The following is a 19,571-nucleotide window of genomic DNA, read 5'->3' as shown; positions in this document are numbered from 1 at the left end:
ATAGAAAGAGGAGAGAGGGAAAGAGAAAGAGAAGTACAGGGGGAAGGAGAAAGAGAAGGACAGGGGGAGGGAGAAAAAGAATTACAGGGGCAAGGAGAAAGAGAAGAACAGGGAGAAGGAGAAAGAGAAGAACAGGGGGAAGGAGAAGAGTACAGAGGGAAGGAGAAGAGAAGAACAGGGGGAAGGAGAAAGAGAAAGAGAAGTACAGGGGGAAGGAGAAGAGAAGAACAGGGGGAAGGAGAAAGAGAAGAACAGGGGGAAGGAGAAAGAGAAGTACAGGGGGAAGGAGAAGAGAAGAACAGGGGGAAGGAGAAGAGAATAACAGGGGGAAGGAGAGAGAGCAGAACAGGGGGAAGGAGAAAGATAGTACAGGGGGGAGGAGAAGAGAAGAACAGGGGGAAGGAGTAGAGAAGAACAAGGGGAAGGAGAAGAGAAAATCAGGGGGAAGGAGAAAGAGAAGTACAGGGGGAAGGAGAATAGAAGAACAGGGGGAAGGAGAAGAGAAGTACAGGGGGAAGGAGAAAGAGAAGTACAGGGGGAAGGAGAGGAGAAGTACAGGGGGAAGGAGAAAAAGATAAATACAGGGGGAAGGAGAAAGATAAGTACAGGGGGAAGGAGAAAGAGAAGAACAGGGGGAAGGAGAAAGAGAAGTACAGGGGGAAGGGGAAAAAGTACAGGGGGAAGGAGAAGAGAAGTACAGGGGGAAGGAGAAAGAGAAGTACAGGGGGAAGAAGAAAGAGAAGTACAGGGGGAAGGAGGAAGAGAAGTACAGGGGGAAGGAGAAGAGAAGAACAGGGGGAAGGAGAAGAGAAGAACAGGGGGAAGGAGAAAGAGAAGAACAGGGGGAAGGAGAAGAGAAGTACAGGGGGAAGGAGAAAGAGAAGTACAGGGGGAAGGAGAAAGAGAGGTACAGGGGGAAGGAGAAGAGAAGTACAGGGGAAGGAGAAGAAAATAACAGGGGGAATGAGAAGAGAAGAACAGGGGGAAGGAGAAAGAGAAGAACAGGGGGAAGGAGAAAGAGAAGAACAGGGGGAAGGAGAAAGAGAAATACAGGGGGAAGGAGATAGAGAAGTACAGGGGGAAGGAGAAAGAGAAGTACAGGGGGAAGGAGAAGAGAATAACAGGGGGAAGGAGTAAGAGAAGAACAGGGGGAAGGAGAAAGAGAAGTACAGGGGGAAGGAGAAAGAGAAGTACAGGGGGAAGGAGAAGAGAAGAACAGGGGGAAGAAGAAGAGAAAAACAGGGGGAAGGAGAAAGAGTAAGAGAAGTACAGGGGGAAGGAGAAGAGAAGAAAAGGGGGAAGGAGAATGAGAAGTACAGGGGAAATGAGAAAGATAAGTACAGGGGGAAGGAGAAGAGAAGAACAGGGGGGAGGAGAAAGAGAAGAACAGGGGGAAGGAGAAAGAGAAGTACAGGGGGAAGGAGAATGAGAAGTACAGGGGAAAGGAGAAAGATAAGTACAGGGGGAAGGAGAAGAGAAGAACAGGGGGGAGGAGAAAGAGAAGAACAGGGGGAAGGAGAAAGAGAAGAACAGGGGGAAGGAGAAAGAGAAGTAAAGGGGTAAGGAGAAAGAGAAGTACAGGGGGAAGGAGAAAGAGAAGTAGAGGGGAAGGAGGAAGGGAAGGACAGGGGGAAGGAGAAGAGAATAACAGGGGGAAGGAGAAATAGAAGTACAGGGGGAAGGAAAAAGAGAAGTACAGGGGGAAGGAGAAAGAGAAGTACAGGGGGAAGGAGAAAGATAAGTACAGGGGGAAGGAGAAAGAGAAGAACAGGGGGAAGGAGAAAGAGAAGTACAGGGGGAAGGAGAAAGAGAAGTACAGGGGGAAGGAGAAAGATAAGTACAGGGGGAAGGAGAAAGAGAAGAACAGGGGGAAGGAAAAAGAGAAGTACAGGGTGAAGGAGAAAGAGAAGTACAGGGGGAAGGAGAAAGAGAAGTACAGGGGGAAGGAGAAGAGAAGAACAGGGGGAGGAGAAAGACAAGAACAGGGGGAAGGAGAAAGAGAAGTACAGGGGTAAGGAGAAAGAGAAGTACAGGGGGAAGGAGAAAGAGAAGTACAGGGGGAAGGAGGAAGGGAAGTACAGGGGGAAGGAGAAGAGAATAACAGGGGGAAGGAGAAAGATAAGTACAGGGTGAAGGAGAAAGAGAAGTACAGGGGGAAGGAGACAGAGAAGTACAGGGGGGAGGAGAAGAGAAGGACAGGGGGAAGGAGAAAGAGAAATACAGGGGGAAGGGGAAAATAAGTACAAGGGGAAGGAGAAAGAGAAGAACAGGGGGAAGGAGAAAGAGAAGTACAGGGGGAATGAGAAAATAAGTACAGGGGGAAGGAGAAAGAGAAATACAGGGGGAAGGAGAAGAGAAGAACAGGGGGAAGGGGAGGGAGAAAGAGAAAAACGGGGGAAGGAGAAAGAGTAGAACGGGGGAAGGAGAAGAGAAGAACAGGGGGAAGGAGAGGAGAAGTACAGGGGGAAGGAGAAGAGAAGTACAGGGGGAAGGAGAAAGAGAAGAACAGGGGGAAGGAGTATGAGAAGTACAGGGGGAAGGAGAAAGAGAAGTACAGGGGGAAGGAGAAGAGAAGAACAGGGGGAAGAAGAAGAGAAGAACAGGGGGAAGGAGAAAGAGTAAGAGAAGTACAGGGGGAAGGAGAAGAGAAGAAAAGGGGGAAGGAGAATGAGAAGTACAGGGGAAATGAGAAAGATAAGTACAGGGGGAAGGAGAAGAGAAGAACAGGGGGGAGGAGAAAGAGAAGAACAGGGGGAAGGAGAAAGAGAAGTACAGGGGGAAGGAGAATGAGAAGTACAGGGGAAAGGAGAAAGATAAGTACAGGGGGAAGGAGAAGAGAAGAACAGGGGGGAGGAGAAAGAGAAGAACAGGGGGAAGGAGAAAGAGAAGTACAGGGGGAAGGAGAAAGAGAAGTACAGGGGGAAGGAGGAAGGGAAGTACAGGGGGAAGGAGAAGAGAAGAACAGGGCGAAGGAGAAAGAGAAGTACAGGGGGAAGGAGAAGAGGAGTACAGGGGGAAGGAGAAAGAGAAGTACAGGGGGAAGGAGAAGAGAAGAACAGGGGAAAGAAGAAGAGAAGAACAGGGGGAAGGAGAAAGAGTAAGAGAAGTACAGGGGGAAGGAGAAGAGAAGAACAGGGGGAAGGAGAAAGAGAAGAACAGGGGGAAGGAGAAAGAGAAGTACAGGGGGAAGGAGAAGAGAAGAACAGGGGGAAGGAGAAGAGAAGAACAGGGGGGAGGAGAGAGAGAAGAACAGGGGGAAGGAGAAAGATAAGTACAGGGGGAAGGAGAAGAGAAGAACAGGGGGAAGGAGTGGAGAAGAACAAGGGGAAGGAGAAGAGAAAATCAGGGGGAAGGAGAAAGAGAAGTACAGGGGGAAGGAGAACAGAAGAACAGGGGGAAGGAGAAGAGAAGTACAGGGGGAAGGAGAAAGAGAAGTACAGGGGGAAGGAGAGGAGAAGTACAGGGGGAAGGAGAAGAGAAGTACAGGGGGTAGGAGAAAGAGAAGAACAGGGGGAAGGAGAAAGAGAAGTACAGGGGTAAGGAGAAAGAGAAGTACAGGGGGAAGGAGAAAGAGAAGTAGAGGGGAAGGAGGAAGGGAAGGACAGGGGGAAGGAGAAGAGAATAACAGGGGGAAGGAGAAATAGAAGTACAGGGGGAAGGAAAAAGAGAAGTACAGCGGGAAGGAGAAAGAGAAGTACAGGGGGAAGGAGAAAGATAAGTACAGGGGGAAGGAGAAAGAGAAGAACAGGGGGAAGGAGAAAGATAAGTACAGGGGGAAGGAGAAAGAGAAGAACAGGGGGAAGGAGAAAGAGAAGTACAGGGGGAAGGAGAAAGAGAAGTACAGGGGGAAGGAGAAGAGATAAGTACAGGGGGAAGGAGAAAGAGAAGAACAGGGGGAAGGAGAAAGAGAAGTACAGGGGGAAGGAGAAAGAGAAGTACAGGGCGAAGGAGAAGAGAAGAACAGGGGGAGGAGAAAGAGAAGAACAGGGGGAAGGAGAAAGAGAAGTACAGGGGTAAGGAGAAAGAGAAGTACAGGGGGAAGGAGAAGAGAAGAACAGGGGGAAGGAGAAAGAGTAAGAGAAGTACAGGGGGAAGGAGAAGAGAAGAAAAGGGGGAAGGAGAATGAGAAGTACAGGGGAAATGAGAAAGATAAGTACAGGGGGAAGGAGAAGAGAAGAACAGGGGGGAGGAGAAAGAGAAGAACAGGGGGAAGGAGAAAGAGAAGTACAGGGGGAAGGAGAATGAGAAGTACAGGGGAAAGGAGAAAGATAAGTACAGGGGGAAGGAGAAGAGAAGAACAGGGGGGAGGAGAAAGAGAAGAACAGGGGGAAGGAGAAAGAGAAGTACAGGGGGAAGGAGAAAGAGAAGTACAGGGGGAAGGAGGAAGGGAAGTACAGGGGGAAGGAGAAGAGAAGAACAGGGCGAAGGAGAAAGAGAAGTACAGGGGGAAGGAGAAGAGGAGTACAGGGGGAAGGAGAAAGAGAAGTACAGGGGGAAGGAGAAGAGAAGAACAGGGGAAAGAAGAAGAGAAGAACAGGGGGAAGGAGAAAGAGTAAGAGAAGTACAGGGGGAAGGAGAAGAGAAGAACAGGGGGAAGGAGAAAGAGAAGAACAGGGGGAAGGAGAAAGAGAAGTACAGGGGGAAGGAGAAGAGAAGAACAGGGGGAAGGAGAAGAGAAGAACAGGGGGGAGGAGAGAGAGAAGAACAGGGGGAAGGAGAAAGATAAGTACAGGGGGAAGGAGAAGAGAAGAACAGGGGGAAGGAGTGGAGAAGAACAAGGGGAAGGAGAAGAGAAAATCAGGGGGAAGGAGAAAGAGAAGTACAGGGGGAAGGAGAACAGAAGAACAGGGGGAAGGAGAAGAGAAGTACAGGGGGAAGGAGAAAGAGAAGTACAGGGGGAAGGAGAGGAGAAGTACAGGGGGAAGGAGAAGAGAAGTACAGGGGGTAGGAGAAAGAGAAGAACAGGGGGAAGGAGAAAGAGAAGTACAGGGGTAAGGAGAAAGAGAAGTACAGGGGGAAGGAGAAAGAGAAGTAGAGGGGAAGGAGGAAGGGAAGGACAGGGGGAAGGAGAAGAGAATAACAGGGGGAAGGAGAAATAGAAGTACAGGGGGAAGGAAAAAGAGAAGTACAGCGGGAAGGAGAAAGAGAAGTACAGGGGGAAGGAGAAAGATAAGTACAGGGGGAAGGAGAAAGAGAAGAACAGGGGGAAGGAGAAAGATAAGTACAGGGGGAAGGAGAAAGAGAAGAACAGGGGGAAGGAGAAAGAGAAGTACAGGGGGAAGGAGAAAGAGAAGTACAGGGGGAAGGAGAAGAGATAAGTACAGGGGGAAGGAGAAAGAGAAGAACAGGGGGAAGGAGAAAGAGAAGTACAGGGGGAAGGAGAAAGAGAAGTACAGGGCGAAGGAGAAGAGAAGAACAGGGGGAGGAGAAAGAGAAGAACAGGGGGAAGGAGAAAGAGAAGTACAGGGGTAAGGAGAAAGAGAAGTACAGGGGGAAGGAGAAAGAGAAGTACAGGGGGATGGAGGAAGGGAAGTACAGGGGGAAGGAGAAGAGAATAACAGGGGGAACGAGAAAGATAAGTAGAGGGTGAAGGAGAAAGAGAAGTACAGGGGGAAGGAGACAGAGAAGTACAGGGGGGAGGAGAAGAGAAGAACAGGGGGAAGGAGAAAGAGAAGTACAGGGGTAAGGAGAAAGAGAAGTACAGGGGGAAGGAGAAAGAGAAGTAGAGGGGAAGGAGGAAGGGAAGGACAGGGGGAAGGAGAAGAGAATAACAGGGGGAAGGAGAAATAGAAGTACAGGGGGAAGGAAAAAGAGAAGTACAGGGGGAAGGAGAAAGAGAAGTACAGGGGGAAGGAGAAAGATAAGTACAGGGGGAAGGAGAAAGAGAAGAACAGGGGGAAGGAGAAAGAGAAGTACAGGGGGAAGGAGAAAGAGAAGTACAGGGGGAAGGAGAAAGATAAGTACAGGGGGAAGGAGAAAGAGAAGAACAGGGGGAAGGAGAAAGAGAAGTACAGGGTGAAGGAGAAAGAGAAGTACAGGGGGAAGGAGAAAGAGAAGTACAGGGGGAAGGAGAAGAGAAGAACAGGGGGAGGAGAAAGAGAAGAACAGGGGGAAGGAGAAAGAGAAGTACAGGGGTAAGGAGAAAGAGAAGTACAGGGGGAAGGAGAAAGAGAAGTACAGGGGGATGGAGGAAGGGAAGTACAGGGGGAAGGAGAAGAGAATAACAGGGGGAAGGAGAAAGATAAGTACAGGGTGAAGGAGAAAGAGAAGTACAGGGGGAAGGAGACAGAGAAGTACAGGGGGGAGGAGAAGAGAAGGACAGGGGGAAGGAGAAAGAGAAATACAGGGGGAAGGGGAAAATAAGTACAAGGGGAAGGAGAAGAGAAGAACAGGGGGAAGGAGAAAGAGAAGTACAGGGGGAATGAGAAAATAAGTACAGGGGGAAGGAGAAAGAGAAATACAGGGGGAAGGAGAAGAGAAGAACAGGGGGAAGGGGAAGGAGAAAGAGAAAAACGGGGGAAGGAGAAAGAGTAGAACGGGGGAAGGAGAAGAGAAGAAGAGGGGGAAGGAGAGGAGAAGTACAGGGGGAAGGAGAAGAGAAGTACAGGGGGAAGGAGAAAGAGAAGAACAGGGGGAAGGAGAAAGAGAAGTACAGGGGTAAGGAGAAAGAGAAGTACAGGGGGAAGGAGAAAGAGAAGTAGAGGGGGAAGGAGGAAGGGAAGGACAGGGGGAAGGAGAAGAGAATAACAGGGGGAAGGAGAAAGAGAAGTACAGGGGGAAGGAAAAAGAGAAGTACAGGGGGAAGGAGAAAGAGAAGTACAGGGGGAAGGAGAGGAGAAGTACAGGGGGAAGGAGAAAGAGAAGTACAGGGGGAAGGAGAAAGAGAAGTACAGGGGGAAGGAGAAAGAATAGTACAGGTGAAGGAGAAAGAGAAGAACAGGGGGAAGGAGAAAGAGAAGTACAGGGCGAAGGAGAAAGAGAAGTACAGGGGGAAGGAGAAGAGAAGAACAGGGGGAGGAGAAAGAGAAGAACAGGGGGAAGGAGAAAGAGAAGTACAGGGGTAAGGAGAAAGAGAAGTACAGGGGGAAGGAGGAAGGGAAGTACAGGGGGAAGGAGAAGAGAATAACAGGGGGAAGGAGAAAGATAAGTACAGGGGGAAGGAGAAAGAGAAGTACAGGGGGAAGGAGACAGAGAAGTACAGGGGGAGGGGAAGAGAAGGACAGGGGGAAGGAGAAAGAGAAATACAGGGGGAAGGGAAAAATAAGTACAAGGGGAAGGAGAAGAGAAGAACAGGGGGAAGGACAAAGAGAAGTACAGGGGGAAGGAGAAAATAAGTACAGGGGGAAGGAGAAAGAGAAGTACAGGGGGAAGGAGAAAGATAAGTACAGGGGGAAGGAGAAAGAGAAGAACAGGGGGAAGGAGAAAGAGAAGTACAGGGCGAAGGAGAAAGAGAAGTACAGGGGGAAGGAGAAAGAGAAGTACAGGGGGAAGGAGAAGAGAAGAACAGGGGGAGGAGAAAGAGAAGAATAGGGGGAAGGAGAAAGAGAAGTACAGGGGTAAGGAGAAAGAGAAGTACAGGGGGAAGGAGAAAGAGAAGTACAGGGGGAAGGAGGAAGGGAAGTACAGGGGGAAGGAGAAAGAGAAGTACAGGGGGAAGGAGAAAGATAAGTACAGGGGGAAGGAGAAAGAGAAGTACAGGGGGAAGGAGACAGAGAAGTACAGGGGGAGGAGAAGAGAAGGACAGGGGGAAGGAGAAAGAGAAATATAGGGGGAAGGGGAAAATAAGTACAAGGGGAAGGAGAAGAGAAGAACAGGGGGAAGGAGAAAGAGAAGTACAGGGGGAAGGAGAAATTAAGTACAGGGGGAAGGAGAAAGAGAAATACAGGGGGAAGGAGAAGAGAAGAACAGGGGGAAGGGGAAGGAGAAAGAGAAAAACGGGGGAAGGAGAAAGAGTAGAACGGGGGAAGGAGAAGAGAAGAACAGGGGGAAGGAGAAAGAGAAATACAGGGGGAAGGAGAAAGAGAAGTACAGGGGGAAAGAGAAGAGGAGAACAGGGGGAAGGAGAAGAGAAGAACAGGGGAAGGAGAAAGAGAAGAACAGGGGGAAGGAGTATGAGAAGTACAGGGGGAAGGAGAAGAGAAGAACAGGGGGAAGGAGAAAGAGAAGTGCAGGGGGGAGGAGAAAGAGAAGGACAGGGGGAAGGAGAAAGAGAAGTACAGGGGGAGGAGAAGAGAAGAACAGGGGGAAAGAGAAAGAGAAGTACAGGGGGAAGGAGAAAGAGAAGTACAGGGGGAAGGAGAAAGGAGAAAGATAAGTACAGGGGGAAGGAGAAGAGAAGAACAGGGGGAAGGAGAAAGAGAAGTGCAGGGGGGAGGAGAAAGAGAAGGACAGGGGGAAGGAGAAAGAGAAGTACAGGGGGGAGGAGAAGAGAAGAACAGGGGGAAGGAGAAAGAGAAGTACAGGGGGAAGGAGAAAGAGAAGTACAGGGGGAAGGAGAAAGGAGAAAGATAAGTACAGGGGGAAGGAGAAGAGAAGAACAGGGGGAAGGAGAAAGAGAAGAACAGGGGGAAGGAGAAGAGAAGTACAGGGGGAAGGAGAATGAGAAGTACAGGGGAAAGGAGAAAGATAAGTACAGGGTGAAGGAGAAGAGAAGAACAGGGGGGAGGAGAAAGTGAAGAACAGGGGGAAGGAGAAAGAGAAGTACAGGGGGAAGGAGAATGAGAAGTACAGGGGAAAGGAGAAAGATAAGTACAGGGGGAAGGAGAAGAGAAGAACAGGGGGGAGGAGAAAGAGAAAAACAGGGGGGAGGAGAAAGAGAAGTACAGGGGGAAGGAGAAAGAGAAGTACAGGGGGAAGGAGGAAGGGAAGTACAGGGGGAAGGAGAAGAGAAGAACAGGGGGAAGGAGAAAGAGAAGTACAAGGGGAAGGAGAAGAGAAGTACAGGGGGAAGGAGAAGAGAAGAACAGGGGGGAGGAGAAAGAGAAAAACAGGGGGGAGGAGAAAGAGAAGTACAGGGGGAAGGAGAAAGAGAAGTACAGGGGGAAGGAGGAAGGGAAGTACAGGGGGAAGGAGAAGAGAAGAACAGGGGGAAGGAGAAAGAGAAGTACAAGGGGAAGGAGAAGAGAAGTACAGGGGGAAGGAGAAAGAGAAGTACAGGGGGAAGGAGAAAAATAAGTACAGTGGGAAGGAGAAGGGAAGTACAGGGGGAAGGAGAAGAGAAGAACAGGGGGAAGGGAAAGGAGAAAGAGAAAAACGGGGGAAGGAGAAAGAGTAGAACAGGGGGAAGGAGAAGAGAAGAACAGGGGGAAGGAGAAGAGAAGAACAGGGGGAAGAAGAAGAGAAGCACAGTGGGATGGAGAAAGAGAAGTACAGGGGGAAGGAGAAGAGAAGAACAGGTGGAAGGAGAAAGAGAAGTACAGGGGGGACAGGTGTTGAGAAGTTCACCTACCCCAGCCGATGAGTGTGTACCACCAGAAGTACTTCTTGTGTGAGACGAAAGTGAGGGCCAGGAGGGTCTGGAGGTACATGCCCTCCACCAGCAACCAAAAGTAGTTAGCCAGGATACTAAACTGGAAGAAGGCCACCGCTGACTTACACGCCGTCTACAGTACATACACACACACACACCGTATAGCAACATCAATATCGGAGTTTTCTCATCTCTTTTATTTTTTTATTGAACCCTTATTTTACCAGGCAAGTTGACTGAGAACACATTCTCATTTACAGCAATGACCTGGGGAATAGCTACAGGGGAGAGGAGGGCGGATGAATGAGCCAATTGGAAGCTGGGGATGATTAGGTGGCCATGGATGGTATGAGGGCCAGATTGGGAATTTCGCCAGGACACTGGGGTTAACACCCCTACTCTTACGATAAGTGCCATGGGATCTTTAGTGAACACAGAGAGTCAGGACACCCATTTAACGTCCCATCTGAAAGAAAGGCTCACCGTATGCATTGATTGCAAGTTTCTCTGAATTACATCACTAATGTAGAGTGTGAATTACATCATTAATGTACAGTGTGAATTACATCACTAATGTACAATGTGAATTACATCATTATGTACTATGTGAATTACATCACTAATGTACAGTGTTAATTGCATCACTAATGTACAGTGTGAATTACATCACTAATGTACAGTGTGAATTGCATCACTAATGTACAGTGTGAATTACATCACTAATGTACAGTGTGAATTACATCACCAATGCACAGTACAGTGTGAATTACATCACTAATGTTAATCTGTAAGGTGAAGTCAGGAGACCACTCCTTTTCCTCTGCTGTCTTTTACTGTGAAGTGTATTTATCCTCCACCTTTCATCTAGGACTAAGCATTCTGCTGTCAGCCAGACAGTCAGACAGGGTGTGTGTGTGTGTATGTGCTTGTATATGAGAGTTGTAATTACACTCTAATCAGGGTCAGACTCAATATGTCCTCTTGTGTGAGGTTGGGCCAATTCAGGTTTGGGTCAATATGGTGGTGAGGGTCAGGAGGGACAGCCATCAGCCAGGAGCACCACTCCTCGATTAATTAACCCCACATCACCCCACTTCCCCATACACACACACACCTACCCACCCACCCCCACGCACACACAGCCACCTCCACCCCTCTCTTGTACCCCTCTGGTGACTCCCTGAGCCACAATCACACTTTCTCACCCTTCTCTAGTCTCTCTAATCCCCCTATCTCCTCTATGTGCTGTGGATTTAGCTTCTAAATATAGAACCTGGTGTCTTGTTGGGGTGCAAGACACCTCTCTCTCTCTCTCTCTCTCTCTCTTTCTCTCTCTCTTTCTCTCTCTTTCTCTCGTTCTCTCTCTCTCTCTCTCTCTTTCTCTCTCTCTCTCTCTCTCTCCTTCTCTCTCTCTCTCTCTCTCTCTCTCTCTCTCTCTCTCTCTCTCTCTCTCTCTCTCTCTCTTTCTCGCTCTCTTTCTCTCTCTTTCTCTCTCTCTTTCTCTCTCGCTTTCTCTCTCATCACTCTAAATGAGTCACCACTGATCTTCTGATCCAATGGCCTCACCGCCACAGAAAAGGACCAAAGTCGACTGGACGACTCACTCTTTTTAGAAGCAGGCCAATGTTTTAGCATAAAAGCATACTGAGGAGAAAGTCTCGACTCGCTCTCTCTCACAGATTCATTTCAATGAGCTAAAATGTGCTCTAGTCAGATAGCGTTCACAGCACCCTCTGACGTTTTTCCCATACAACAAGATGAGTCATACTCTGAAGGCAATGACATTCAAAAGAGGAAAGTGCGAGGAGGAAGCCAGACCTATAAAGCTACAGGAACTTAGTAGAAATCGGTGGGATACACTATGTGAACTTACATGACATGAAAGTAGATGTGGTATAGAATATCTAAATATATAGTGGTATAACTAAGATAGACCACAGCCTGTCGTTTCCAATGGGAACAAATGAGTCATAGTGGGCAGAACAAGCAAGGAGGTGGGCAGAACCAAGCACGAGCTAGCAAGATCCTATTGGCGCATTCTTCCATACATTTGCATATTTTTGTTAGGGAACGCCTACTCTGTGAAATGCGCGTGTGCAGTAACACAATTATCCTTCGCACTCATTCTAAACAAACTTTGGCAAAAGCTAAATTGTCTACAAAACTTTGTCCACTCTGTTCGTAACAGATTCTAGTTTTGGGAACAGAAAACAGTATTGAGATCAAATGTTTCATTGATGAGAAAATGTGCATCTCCCACTGCCGGCCAATGGGCTTCCTCTCACTACCATATTTGGTAGTGAGAGACTGACCTCACTACCATATTTGGTAGTGAGTGGAAACGCCAAGCGGATGCTTCACATTTATACATCCAGTGAAATATCTGTCTCATTGTTCTATCTGTGGTATTAGGACAGTAAGTCCGGTATAGTTGGTGTCGCTTGTTGATGACATCATGACACTCACGGTGGACATGAAGCAGTGGTCCAGGTTCTCGTCAGCGAACAGTACCCCGTCCTTGATGAAGACGGCACTGGCTCTCAGGATGAATGAGGAGAACAGGTTGATGTGGATGTAGTTCCTGGTACAGTGGAACTTCCTGTACAGGAGAGTCAACTTCCTGTTAAACTGACCTCATTTCCTGTCATGTTAGAGGGTCCATATTGAACAATTATGCAATCCAGTCTTACAGTGTTATCTATTTATCATCACAGCTTTATAATGTATCTGTGTGTATCTTAGGAATAAATATTGGACACCTGTTTGTCCTAGTGTTACCTGAACACAGTGAAGACAAAGATGGCTGATATGAGGGAGATGAGGGAGGTGGCGTATCCAGTGGTGTACACCTGACTGATGGTGGAGAAGTATGTTGTCTGGAAAAGGTCAGAAAGAAACATATAGTACAGGCTTAACCTCCGTTTTATAACTGAGAGGACTTCAAATACCATCAGTAGGCTACCCTCTTTGCCCCTCATATACACAATCATATAATCATATAATTACATATACTGACAAAACAGTATAAGTGTAGCGAATGAACATATCCAGACAGGAAAGATAGTGTTGGGTTTCTGTCTAGGGAGTTACACTACTTAATAAGCGTTTTCAGATGCAAAGCACGACCACACACCTTCCTCATGGCCTTGGCAAGTGTGTGTGTGTCTGGGTCTCCTAGGTGTACGTGAGAGAGGGTGTGTGGAGATACGTGTGTGTATCTGGGGAGTGGTTGGGAATGAGACAGAGGGAGGGATGTGACAGGGGGATAAGAAGACAGGGAGAGACCCACCTGAGCACTCAGCTACGGCCGCTAGGAAGTATGGGATGTTTATCTATCCTTCTCATCTCTCTCTCTGTCTGTTCTATCATTCCTTTTCTTTTCTCTCCGCCTTTCCTTTCGACCTTGTGATTTGTCTAAATGTTGCCAGACGGTTACCGTGAATGGCCTGCAGAAAAAGCCGGGGCTTTCTCAGATGAATACTCAAATATCCGTTGATAGTGATGTAAGGAGAGATAGTAATGTTATTGTTTGGCTGGCCGACCTGTTAGTAATACAACAACAGAATGGCCCGACATTCAACAATGCTTACAGCATGCAAATGGGAGAGAGAGAGAGCGAGAGAGAGAGAGAGAGAGAGAGAGAGAGAGAGAGAGAGAGAGAGAGAGAGAGAGAGAGAGAGAGAGAGAGAGAGAGAGAGAGAGAGTTTATTATCTATTTCACTTGCTTTGGCTATGTAAACATATGTTTCCCATGCCAATAAAGCCCTTGAATTTAATTTAATTTAATTGAGAGAGAGAGAGAGAGAGAGAGAGAGAGAGAGAGAGAGAGAGAGAGAGAGAGAGAGAGAGAGAGAGAGAGAGAGAGAGAGAGAGAGAGAGAGAGAGAGAGGGGGGAGAAAAAAGAGTAGGCCTATAGAGTGAGATAGGTAATTCAGACTGAATAAGTACATGACTGAATAAGTACATGACTGAATAGGTACATGACTAAATAAGGAAATTAATGAATGGCTCATTGGAGTTTTCCTTGTTACATTTTGAAATATGACAAATTCTCCCCTCAACCAATCACATTCCATCTCCCCTGAGAACAAAATTGAACAAGGACAATTCCGATGAGTGATTAAATGACTGAGTAAGTAAAAGAGAAGGTACAGGTTGTGAGTGATGTGATGTCTCTAACCTCTGATCCTGTCTCTGACTCATCTGCGAACTCACAGGCCTTCTCATACGTAGGGTACAGCTCTGTCCAGCCGTCCTTCGTACAGTTCCTGAAGATGTAGCCTGGGAAACAGATCAACCAATCAGAGGCCAGTCCTGAGGCAGTGGAGAGGAGCCACCAGAGCTGGTCGACTGCAAGTCTTATCCCGGGACTAAACTCAGGAGTGTTGCCAGTTAATTCTCACCTCGCATAGAATCATCTGACAGAACTACAGCATTGCTCCTTCGGTTATACAGATAGACACATTCATGAGATAGAGACAAAGATACAAATAAATTAAATCCATAGAGTTTTACAGTACAACACTGTTCAATAATTTACCATACTTGTACAAAATGCAGCAGGCTAATTAATTACGTAGAGACCTGTCTTCTCTCTGTACTGTATATCTCTTTATGATCATACTCATCATGTACAGTATATGATTGCCTGTGTTGTGTTGGTGCTGTTGTCATGTTGACGTGTGTGTGTGTGTGTGTGTGTGTGTGTGCATGCATGCGTGCGTGCGTGCGTGTGTGCCTGTGTGTGTGCGTCCATGCGTGCGTGTATGTTGTTTCATGTTGATAGGGGTTAAGGGATCAGAGAGGGCTGTGTAATTATTTCTACAGACTGATTAGATAGAGGATTAGATTAACCACAGAGGGCAACGACACAAGAGATATGGGCCTTAGTGGCAGGAAACAATGAACAGCTAGAAACACACCACACACATAGAGAGAGAGGGGACGAGATGGAAACAAACACAGACAGAGAGAAGTAGGGAAAGAGAGAGATTTCATTATGTCTTTCAGAGAAAATGGAAACAATACATTGACAGAGAGAACTTACATAGAAAGAGAAAACAGCATGATGGAGGAACCAGGATAAATCCAATGAGGATAAGAGAAGAGAGGAGGATGAGGATAAGAGAAGAGAGGAGAGGAGGATGAGGATAAGAGAGGAGAGGAGAGGAGAGGAGGATGAGGATAAGAGAGGAGAGGAGAGGAGGATGAGGATAAGAGAGGAGAGGAGGATGAGGATAAGAGAGGAGAGGAGAGGAGAGGAGGATGAGGATAAGAGAGGAGAGGAGAGGAGAGGAGGATGAGGATAAGAGAGGAGAGGAGGATGAGGATAATAGAGGAGAGGAGAGGAGGATGAGGATAAGAGAGGAGAGGAGAGGAGAGGAGAGGAGAGGAGAGGAGAGGAGAGGAGAGGAGAGGAGAGGAGAGGAGAGGAGAGAGGAGAGAGAGGAGAGGAGAGGAGAGGAGAGGAGAGGAGAGGAGAGGAGAGGAGAGAGGGAGAGGGAGGAGGATGAGGATGAGGATAAGAGAGGAGAGGAGAGGAGATGAGGATAAGAGAGGAGAGGAGGATGAGGTAAGAGAGGAGAGGAGAGGAGGATGAGGATAAGAGAGGAGAGGAGGATGAGGATAAGAGAGGAGAGGAGAGGAGGAGGAGGATACGAGAGGAGAGGAGGATGAGGATAAGAGAAGAGAGGAGAGGAGGATGAGGATAAGAGAGGAGAGGAGAGGAGGATGAGGATAAGAGAGGAGAGAAGAGTAGACAATAACGGTGGATAAAGGGAGGAGATAAACAGATATTGATGGAGGGACAGGGGGTGATAAAAAGAAAGAACAGTAAGCCTCAAACAGAGGGGACAAGCAAGATAGACAAAACAAAGGCATACAGAAAAGAACAGCTGCAAAATAGAAAGAGAAGAGAGAGGACAGAGAGAGAGAGAGAGAGAGAGAGAGAGAGAGAGAGAGAGAGAGAGAGAGAGAGAGAGAGAGAGAGAGAGAGAGAGAGAGAGAGAGAGAGACAGAGAGAGAGACAGAGAGAGAGAGAGAGAGAGAGAGAGAGGGAGAGAGAGAGAGAGAGAGAGAGAGAGAGAGAGAGAGAGAGAGAGAGAGAGAGAATGTTGCTACAATATTGAATTGACAATATGTATGGATTCAATGGAATTGAATTGAATTGAATTGAGAGAGAGAGAGATACAGAGAGAGAGATACAGAGAGAGAGAGAGAGAGAGAGAGAGAGAGAGAGAGAGGAGAGAGAGAGAGAGAGAGAGAGAGAGAGAGAGAGAGAGAGAGAGAGAGAGAGATACTCTCTAAATGAGAAGGAAACATAAAGAAACATAAATGGTTCCAGGAAGTCTCTGAAATGCTGTGGGCTGTGTACTGTCTCAACATAAAGATATTACTGCTGCTTTACTTCTGAGAGAGACTGGACATTAGCATCCATTCACACAAGTACAGAAACAAAAAGGGCTGGTTTCCCGGACACAGATTAAGCCTAGTCCTGGACTAAGTATCAATTTTGACGCAGATTCTTCATTGTACATGCTTTTTACTCTGTGTCTAGGCTTAATCTGTGTCCAGGGAAATGGGCCCATGCCTTAAAAGCTGTGTAAGATTAGCTAAAAACAGACAGTGATAACTGATCAGTTCGCTGCTGAATTTCTATTATTGAGATTATTTCTTAGTGGACGTTCCTGGTAGTGAGATCTACTGACATAACTAGGCCATCACAATGACGGATGAGGCAACTCCATCAAACACACAAATATACGCACAAATACAGACCCACACCCACACACACACACACACACACAGACACACACACTGTAACACACACAGTGTGATGTTATGATGGAGGGGTGTCCGTCCGTCACAGGAGAAATAGCCCTCCTGCTCAGTTCATTAGGATTTAATGGACCGGGCCATAATTCCATCTCCTTCTTAATAAGATAGGTGGGAGGAGATATGGCGATGCACCTCCCTCTGTCCTCTGGAGAGACTGATAACTCTGTCACTAGAGTACATACTCTATATCTCTCACACAAACACAGTCCTCCTGTCTAGCAGCTGTTGGGCAGTGGCAGCCTACAGAGCAGCAGAACAGAGTAGCTACATCCTGTTCTGCTGATACCTGCATCCTCCTCCAAGGGTCACCTTGATGTCACCAGCAGGGTGCAAGGTGGGGACAGCAGGGAGTTAATACCTCAGCGTCAAGGGGATAGGCTGTTATACTCTGTATACTGATGGGTTGATTTGGGGAGCATTGACAACTCATCAGGCTCAAGGATGTAGGAGATGGGCTGTTATGTAGTCTGGAGCCAGCAAGCTGGCATGAGATTTGATTATGGCTTCGAGAATAGGTGTTGTGTATTCCGATGATGAGTTTATTTTGCAGTCGAAGCATCTTTCACTACTCTCTCTATGTCACTCCTCCTGCCTCCTGTCTCCTGCCTCTGGCCTCCCACTGTAGGAGATGTATATTACTATGCACTATTGACACCTTCATAACAGCTCAGTAGTATATCAACGCAGCAGCTTCCTGAGATGGTGAATGAACAGGGTGTGGACGTAGACGGTTTGTTGGATCACTTCCCACAGAATAACCATTATACTAATGAGAGATCATTTAGACTATCACATCCCTATATCAGAAGGAAGCTAAAGAAGGCAAGTGACTATGTGTGTGTGTATGTGTGTGTGTGTTCACGTGTGTGCATGCACGTGTGTGTGTGCGTGCAGTTGTTTATGCTATGCATTAGTTCAATGACAGTGAGTCAATGAGTCCGACATGACATTTTACAACCTTGGAAAAAGTTCCCGTCCACTCCAGTCAGTCCGACGTGATGGGCCAATCACCAGAGGGTGTGATGAATATGAATGAGATGAATAAGATGGAACAGAACAGTGGAGCAGAAAAGTGACAGAGGATGGTGTTCTCTCTCGGCCCTGGAGTGCGATGGGATGACTTAATACTCTCATAAAGTGCCACAACTACAATGACGAGGTCACAAAGTTGAGAGGAGAATGTGTGTGAGGGAAATGTGTGTGTGTGTGTGTGTGTGTGTGTGTGTGTGTGTGTGCGTGTGTGTGTGTGTGTGTGTCTGTGTGTGTGTCTGTGTGCGTGGGCATATGCGTACTGTACGCGCCGCTCACGGAAAGGAGGTTAAAGAGGGTTTAACATGTTGGGACTGGGCTATAGGCTGTTATGAATAATAAATTATAACTGCACCCATCCAGCACCTCACTCCACTCCACAGTGAGATGGTGAGCGGTAGGAGAAAGAATGTGGGGGGTTGAACAGTACAGTGAACAGTGGGCGGCTTGACTGATAAGTTGCCAGTGGGATTTTAGCTCCTGTATTAGCGTTAGCATAATGTGGCACGTAGCATGAAGGCCTGTAGCCCTGCAGCCATGCTACAAGAGGGTGGGTGGGTGAGTGGATGGCTCAGGCTGTGCTGTGCTGTGCTAGCTAGTCTAGCGGTAGTATAGCGTAGCGGAGGGCTAAGGCTGTGCTAGCTAGCCTAGCAGTAGCATTGCGTAGCGGAGGGCTAAGGCTGTGCTAGCTAGCTAGCCTAGTGGTAGCATAGCGTAGTGGAGGGCTAAGGCTACGACCCCAGAGACAGTAGACTAACTAGCTTCGATAATGCTCCTCCTCACGCTCCTCCTCAATCCCTTAGTTGAATCCTTTCTTTATTTTCGATCCGGTGCTCTCAGTTAGATGGACAGAACTCCACAGTACCGAAGGTCTACTTAATGTTGTCTGAGTCTGCGGGGGAGGGGATCCATGGAGTGCTCTGTAGGCTAGCTCCCACTCATAACTGAGTTATGACGTAATTGATGACATTGAGAACCCTCGTCCTCTGCTCCCACATACTTTAAAGTTCCCATCAAAACCTGTCAGTTTAAGCTGTTTTTGCATTGGATATGTCTCAATCCACAGCATCTGCCTATGTCTCACTTCCACATCTGCATCTGCGGTGAAAGGTGACACAGGTAGAGCGGTGTTTGTCAGACCATGAGACATCTTCTCACAAAATCATTTGTAGCGTCCGAACGGTTTGGCCTTCAGTTGAAACAATTCCTGGAAGTATATAAGGAGACTGTTTAGTTCCAAAAATAAGGTTTTAAATACAGGCAAAAGAAAATAACAAATGTTTCCTGATCTTTCTTATGTCTCTCAGATAAAGGACAGACACTTCAGAACAAACTTCCTTTAGATTTTGGGGGGGACTAAATGTTGTTCCATGTAGTGAATCTGTTATTCAATGCGTTTGTATGGGCAAAAATACTTTTCATTCATTTATTTTTTTATTTTTTGGGGGGGGATACTCCAAGGGGTCTTAAAATTCCAAATCAAATAGCTAAATGATCCTTGGTATGACCTTCTTAAAACAATTCCATGTAGCTTAGTAGAAATTCCCCCCTCCCCTGGCTTAGACAGGGTTTAGACTCCAATGGGTCCAAGCTCAAGTTTCACTGAAATAATGCTTCAAGTGGTCTTTTCTTTACACAATGAGTGGACAAAACATTAGAAACATCTGTTCTTTCCATGACATAGACTGACCAGGTGAATCCAGGTGAACGCTATGATCCCTTATTGATGTAATCTGTTAAATCCACACAATCAGTGTAGATGAAGGGGAGGAGACAGGTTAAATAATGATTTTTAAGCCTTGAGACAATTGAGACATGGCTTGTGTATTTGTGCCATTCAGAGGGTTAATGGGCAAGACTTTAAGTGACTTTGAACGGGGTATGGTAGTAGGTGCCAAGCGCACCGGTTTGACTGTGTCAAGAACTGCAACGCTGCTGGGTTTTTCACGCTCAACAGTTTCCTGTGTGTATCAAGAATGGTCCACCACCCAAAGGACATCAAGCCAATTTGTGGGAAGGATTGGAGTCAACATGGGCCAGCATCTCTGTGAAACGCTTTCCACACCTTGTAGTCCATGCCCCTACGAATTGAGGCTGTCCTGAGGGCAAAAGGGGGTGCAACTCAATATTATGAAAGTGTTCCTAATGTTTCGTACACTCAGTGTATATTCTGCGCTCTCTCACTCTATTGCTCTCTCTCTCTCTCGTTCTCTCTCTCTCTCTCTCTCTCTCTCTC

General features: G+C 47.3%; 1 protein-coding gene across 1 annotated transcript in view; it reads right to left on the bottom strand.

Annotated features, from left to right (window-relative positions):
- The window catches only part of ghrhrb (growth hormone releasing hormone receptor b), a gene marked incomplete at both ends in the record, with an annotated part of 50,108 nt that overhangs the window by 3,772 nt on the left and 26,765 nt on the right, over positions 1-19,571 (bottom strand). The window contains 4 exons of the mRNA XM_084163666.1: positions 9,449-9,602; positions 11,936-12,068; positions 12,248-12,345; positions 13,650-13,750. Coding sequence (XP_084019792.1) covers positions 9,449-9,602; positions 11,936-12,068; positions 12,248-12,345; positions 13,650-13,750 — 486 coding nt within the window. The remainder of the gene's footprint in view (positions 1-9,448; positions 9,603-11,935; positions 12,069-12,247; positions 12,346-13,649; positions 13,751-19,571) is intronic.

This window comes from Coregonus lavaretus (genome assembly GCF_964263955.1).
Source record: "Coregonus lavaretus genome assembly, chromosome: 6".
Taxonomy (NCBI): domain Eukaryota; kingdom Metazoa; phylum Chordata; class Actinopteri; order Salmoniformes; family Salmonidae; genus Coregonus; species Coregonus lavaretus.
This window is presented reverse-complemented; position numbering and strand designations above follow the sequence as displayed.